The sequence below is a fragment of the Bidens hawaiensis genome, unplaced genomic scaffold (assembly GCF_021521415.1).
Source record: "Bidens hawaiensis isolate Kalapana, Puna unplaced genomic scaffold, B.hawaiensis_p1.1 tig00035058_1, whole genome shotgun sequence".
Taxonomy (NCBI): domain Eukaryota; kingdom Viridiplantae; phylum Streptophyta; class Magnoliopsida; order Asterales; family Asteraceae; genus Bidens; species Bidens hawaiensis.
Genome location: NW_027505345.1, coordinates 36,976 through 43,410, shown reverse-complemented (window position 1 = coordinate 43,410; position 6,435 = coordinate 36,976). Strand labels below are relative to the sequence as shown.

At 37.3% G+C, this 6,435-nt stretch overlaps 1 protein-coding gene across 1 annotated transcript; it reads right to left on the bottom strand.

Annotated features, from left to right (window-relative positions):
- Window positions 1-4,022: 4,022 nt before the first annotated feature.
- On the bottom strand, window positions 4,023-5,919 carry LOC143612599 (transcription factor ICE1-like). The gene is made up of 4 exons (XM_077086546.1): window positions 5,332-5,919; window positions 4,647-4,889; window positions 4,360-4,530; window positions 4,023-4,267 (listed from the first exon to the last, which is right to left on the bottom strand). The coding sequence occupies exons 1-4, from the start codon at window positions 5,917-5,919 to the stop codon at window positions 4,184-4,186; spliced, it is 1,086 nt and encodes a 361-aa protein (XP_076942661.1). The 3' UTR covers window positions 4,023-4,183.
- Between the last annotated feature and the right edge of the window lie 516 nt (window positions 5,920-6,435).

The window sequence follows — 6,435 nt, the reverse complement described above, 5'->3', positions numbered from 1 at the left end:
TGTCTTGAGAGATGTGTGCATTATTAGTAGCAACACTATAACCAACTACACTGTAGGAGTTTGCGTGGTTTATAGCACGCTGTTTGTCATCCATGTCACATGCCTTAATGATAGCCATCATCTTGAATAATGACAACATGTTGAGATCTTTTGTCTTTTTGACAACTGCAACATTCATATCCCAACTTTTAGGCAGTGAGTTCACCAGCTTATTGTTTATTTCAGCAGTTGCTAGATAGATGCTCGCAGATCTCATCTCTTTCACAAGGGCAATGAACCTCTGAAGCTGAGTCTGTAACGATTCTCCCAGAACATGATTGAACATATTAAAGTTTTGTCGCAGCAGATCTTGATGACTTCTCTTGATGTCTTCATTCCCTTCATACACCTCAATCAATGCTTACCACATCACCTTAGCAGATTGCAATTCTCTAAAACCCAGAGCAATCTCATGTGAGGGTGCCATTGTCAAATTTGAAAGTGCCTTTTCATCCTCTTCTACTTTAGCGAGATCATCATCATCATACATTGCAACAGGCTTCACAGCAATTTCTGTAGAGTTCTCACGCTGGTAAGTAATGACTTGAGGACCCCTAACTATGCTTCTCCAAATTTTGGCATCTTTCTTTTTGACATATTTCTAGAATCGAAATTTCCACTCGCTAAACCCCTCATGAGACAGCAGACGAGGTACGCGAGTAGTGGTTTCCATTATGGAATCCAGTTCTTGGTGAAGTAAAGCATTTGAAGATCAATTATTGTTGGTTATCTGGTCCATTTTAGTTTTCACAGTCTGAATATTCTAAGTCCAATAGTCAAAGCCCAATAAAAAAGAATCAGGCCCAATGTAAAGTCACACTATGCGTTGACAAAAAACCTAAGTTGACCGAGAACTAAGTTTGGCCGAAAACGAGTGTTGACAGAAAACCCAAACTGGCCGAGAACGATTAATGTTGGCCGAAAACCCTTAATGTTGGCCGAGAACCCTTAATATATGCCGAAAACACTAATCTTAAGCCGAAAACAATCTGACTTGGCCGAAGACTGTGAAATACAACCGAAAACACCAGGATCACGTTTGACTTATTGATTTTGACAACAACTAAATCCCTATTTTGGTGGGATTCAAATTGTTTCCAAAGATAAGGAAATTGTTGACCAAAAAAACTTGTCCTTCTTCTACGATCACAACCTCGACGAAAAGGAAAAAAAAACTCTTAAACCTCCAAACACACCAAAATCTTGAATCTGTTGATATCAAACCGAGCCTTGAATGGTTCAAAAGGCTTTGATACCAATTGTAAGTCCCGTAGATGGATCTTTCAATATGATATCAACACACCTCAATGATATTGCGGAATATATCGTAAGGTGATTCAAGATTTAACAAGTAAATACGTAAGGGACACAAGAGGATGCTTCAAAACACACGTTGCATTAATGTCGGGTGCTTAAGCACACTTGAACATACAATACTCGTTCAACAATAATGATGTGAATGGCCATCCCCCAAACCCTATACACATCTTCTATATATAGGATATCTAACAACCAAGCCCAACATAAAGCCCAAAGCCCACCGAGATCACTAAAGGATCTCGGTTTACATACATAACCCAAACACGAAATCCATTTAACATAAAACTAAGTACAAACCACTAAATGTATACCCGACAGATCCAGACACATGTGTACTCGGTTTGAGTTGCTTTTATTTTCTATCTTGTAAATTAGGTACCACGTAATCCCTTAAATCTTTTTGTTAGAGACCACTTAATCTCATAAATATTTGACTGACTTTGTTTAAGATAAACAACCCGTTTATCTTGAATGATTGAAAAGGTTTAACGTATTCACCTTTGATTGTCAATTCCGAATGATGTGGTGATCTCATTTGAAAACCATTGTGAATTAATGAATGATTGACCTTATGCGAGTATACGGAGTTTAAGTACGAGTAGCACTTCTACTCTATGTCGCGTACTAAGACTTTAATTGATGGAAAATCGAAGCTTGGCACGTATTACAAGGTCGACACGCAAAACGATGTGCCGGTCGTTGGGACTCGTCGGCACATACTTCGAGGAAACGTCGGGTATTTAGCACGGAAATCGAGGTAGAGAAAGTAATTCTAAAGAGAGAGGGATTTTGGTGTGAGGGGAATGAGCCGTGAACCCCCTTTATATAGGCTGATTTCACACTCCATCGCGATACGCGATGGAGTCTTCATGTGGCCGTCGCATATCGCAGCGCCAATGTGAAGATGCCACGTGTTGACACGTGGCCTGCCACGTGGGGGACACACGTCATGAACTGTCAGACCACGTCGTGATGACGTAGTGGATTATGGTGATCGCGTATCGCAACACCGCCCTTTCTTGGCTTTGATTAGACAGCCATCGCGTAACGCGATGGTTCCTTGGCTATGCCTATCGCGTATCGCGATGGGCTAAGAAAGCTCTCAAGCGGCTCGCGGCGATGCGAGCGTGCGCCACATTGCGCTCAACGCCCTTCCCCGTCGCCGTCACCTTCCCCTTCGCCAGGGTCCTTGCCCAAGCCCGTGCGCGTCGTTAGGGCCACTTAGTGCATACTTGACATAAAAGAATATTACTATTAAAACTTTCTTTCTTATAAAGTGCTTCAATTTCATTACCACTTTTCATGTGGGATGAATTCTATTTTCCTTATTTATACCCAAATGGATTGCTTCCATTTTCTTACATCATTTCATGTGGGATGAAATTTCTTTTCTCCATATCCTTAACATGAGATGACTTTTTTATGAAATGTTTTTATTTTCTTATTTCCTTAACATAAAATGATTATATTTTCTTTATCTAAGTTTTCTCATTACTTATTTTGAGATTATTTTTGATCCTTCAACTTTTTTAAGTTGTCAAATTTGGATCGAAATTTTCGGGATGTTACATTTAAATTAAAATTCTATAAAACTAATATGATTCATAGCACTTCTCTTAGTGATAAATTTTTAACTTTGTATATACAAAATCAAACGCAGCTAGAAGTATTTTGTAACACTGTGTGTTGTCGCTTAAGCCAGGCTCCAAATTCATACAATAAAATTGTGTCATGCAATGCTGACTGGACACTCGCTGAAGACGCATGTGTCTATTGTGGTCCAGGCAAACGGTGGCTTCAACAAATTATCTGATTGTTTTATTAATATAACATAATAATATAACTGAAAAACTAATTTATATAATAAGAAAAACATTAAACATTGCAAAAACATAAAAAAAAATGAAACATCCTGAAAATACAAGTCTCATGATAGGCATGAAAAACTTCATTTGTAATCATCCAAACATTTTTACAAGTCTCTCAATTAATATATTATTTTATTGAGAATAAAACCAAACAAATTAATATGAAATAGTATAACATTTTTGGTTAGTAAATACATATGGACTACAAATTAATCAAAAATAAAAGAAAATAAAAAAACCCATTTGTTTGTTTATAAAACAGAAGGTCCCAAAATCTCTTCATCTCTATCCCCTGCAACTTCTTCATCTTTTTTTTTTTCAACTTCATCATCTTTTTTTTCCTGATTATTTTTTATTACTAAACTATAAGATATTACCAAGATCAAGATCCAAACTTTTCTTTCCCCACTTCCAAATTCCCCTTCACAAGCCGCTAGTAGGTCCCCTTCACCAGCCGCTAGTAGGGTCGCGGCCACTCGCTCACGCCATCCATCGCACCACCGCGTTGTGGTGTTCGCCGCCGACGTGGCTAGCCCAGCCACTCGCGGCTCCTATGAAGCCACCACAACGCACAGTATAATACTTGGCTTATAAAAGATGTGCCTAAAAGTTTTTGGAAATTATAGCTATTATCAAGTGACTTTAACCTTGAAATCGAACACTCATAATTTTTCTTTAAATTAAATTTAGACTAGCAATTATTTATTTTGCTTAAAAATCATCAAACTATAGATAAAAATCATAAAATATTCAGCATAATCATTAATTAACCACAACTTACAACCAACAAATAAATTGTGATTAGAAAAAATAATACCAAATTTAAATAACAATAACTTGTAAATCCACATTCCAAAATCCTTCAGCCAGTTAATCAGGATTGCATTAACCTACTCAACCAAACTTAACAACCAAAGAACCAAACCACTAACGACTAAACCACTTGGACACTTGACTCAAGCAACACCATGGTAACCCGCACACTCTAGCAACATGGCCCTAATCTCATCAGGATGAACATCTTGACCTTCTTTGCATTGCTACACAACCAAAAAATCCGCAGTCAAAATCACAAAACGGATCACAACAAATTGTAAAAAACAAAAAAATCAAAGACAATATAAATTGTAACCTCAGCACGAAAAACATCAAGCACAAAACCATCGAAGCAACTGATAACAGCTTGTTGAACATCCAAACCAAGATCCTCTAGCCCCTTAATGGTTGACTGCAGCAAACCAGGCCTCCTACTGCAAACCATATGGATGTTCACGGCTCTTCCTTCTCTCTGGCTCACTTCAACCTAAAGACAACAGAAATGATAAATATGTGTTTACACTTAATTTATTATTATTATTATTAAATACAAATAAATTAGCATAATTGTAGAAATATAATTAAGGTATGGAGTGTGAATACTATTGCAGGCTGGGCAGTTGGGGTGGGGATTGCAGTGGGGCAAAGTTCTTCTTTGATCCTTGAAGGGAGACTGGTGGGAGTTGGTGTCAGAGGGTATAAACCGCCTCCAATTGTGGCGGGGGCAGTTGGTGTTAACAACGAGCTACGTGGGGTTGCTTCAAGTTCATGGTTTAAGTCGTTGATCTTTTGAAGAAGCTCTTTCATATACTCGATTGCGTCTCCAAGAATTGAAGCTCTGTCCATCTGAAATAAACAAATAAACAAACAAAAAAACATTAATGGCTTTTCATGATGTTTATAATAAAATCTAAGGGTCGTGTATAAAACTGAAAAAACCGAAAACCGAGGGTTTGATTTTATGTTTGTGTAAAAACTGAACTTATCGTTCGGTTTTGGTTTTGCATTTAATAAAAACCGAACAACCCGAACCCTAATTTATAGATTTTCATTTTTTTTATTTTTCATTTTAAATAATTTATAAGAATTTAACAAAATATGAAACTATAATTTTTTAGCCCAAAATTAGGGCTGTAATCGACCCGAGCTAGGGCTCGAGCTGGAACTTAAACGAGCTGGCTGCCTCATCAAGCCGAGCTTGTTAAAGTTCTTTAATTAATTTTAAGATATGAATATATAAAATCTACATAAAGATTGAAAATTGAAAGGTTAAGGTTGTTGCTGTTACCTTGCTTATTCTGGGAACAACAGAGCGGAGCATGTAAAGGCGATCATTCAACTTCTTTCTCCGCCGCCTTTCCGCCATCAAATTCTTCGCGGGCGGCCCCTTTTTCTTCCCTTTCTGATCATTATTCCCACCATTGACAGTACTACTGCTACCCCCACCAACATTATTCACCCCATTTTGCTCATCAAACTCATCCGAATCGTAATTCAAACCCGACCCATCAAAATTCAAATCTCCATTTCGCCTCAAAGCAGCAGCTCTCTTTTGAAACAAAGTCGGCGGTGTGGCTCCGGTGGACACCAAATCATCCAACCGCTTAAGAAAATGTGGTGGGCCGAAATCAGAAACCCCGAGATCAAAGGTGTCGTTCAGGGAATGGGTCTGGGTCGGGTCAAGGTTTGGAAATGCGGAATTGGGTAAGAACCAGTTGTTGTTGTTGTTTTGGTCTTCTGGTGGTTCTTCAGTTTCAAGCATTGATTTGAATGTTGAGATTGAACTGATGTCTTGGTTTGTGTTTGTGTTGTTTGGTTGGTTTTGTGTTTCATCATCCATCCAGACGACACTGCTGCTGTTGGCTCTTGAGAGCATCTCAACAGATGATGGTTTGAGAGAGAGAGAGAGAGAGAGTGATGGTGTTGCAGAGGTGAAGGGTAAGTGTATTTATAGCTGGCTGGCTGGCTGGCTGGATACTTTGTGGATCTTTGAAATTTACAAGTTATATTGCATAATTAATCTAAAAAATTATAGTAACAATCAGTAATTTTTCCTTTTTTTTTTATTAAATAATACTTTTAATAAAATAATTTTTAGTATATCTTTATTATTACATTTTTTCTCTCCTTACCTTACAACCACTATTAAAAATTATTAAAAAATTATAATAGTAATTTTTCAAATATACAGAAAAAACATTTAATTTTCTCTCATCTACTCATAATATCCTAAACCACTCTCCAAATTATTAAAACACACTTCACAGATTATAGTCGATATGATGTGAAGCTTTAATGGGTTACTTTGTAGGTTCTTTTTTTAATACTAAATTTTGTATTTTATTGAATTTGAGACCTATTTGATCTTTTAACCACCTGTCAAAATGAGAAT

What these genes read in the sequence shown, in the direction of transcription:
- LOC143612599 (XM_077086546.1), bottom strand. Translation starts at nt 5,919, where the DNA reads ATGCTCTCAAGAGCCAACAGCAGCAGTGTCGTCTGGATGGATGATGAA. An exon ending in CAACTGCCCAGCCTGCAATA is followed by an intron (nt 4,531 to 4,646) that starts GTATTCACACTC and finishes TGTTGTCTTTAG; the next exon opens with GTTGAAGTGAGCCAGAGAGA. An exon ending in TTGATGTTTTTCGTGCTGAG is followed by an intron (nt 4,268 to 4,359) that starts GTTACAATTTAT and finishes TTGGTTGTGTAG; the next exon opens with CAATGCAAAGAAGGTCAAGA.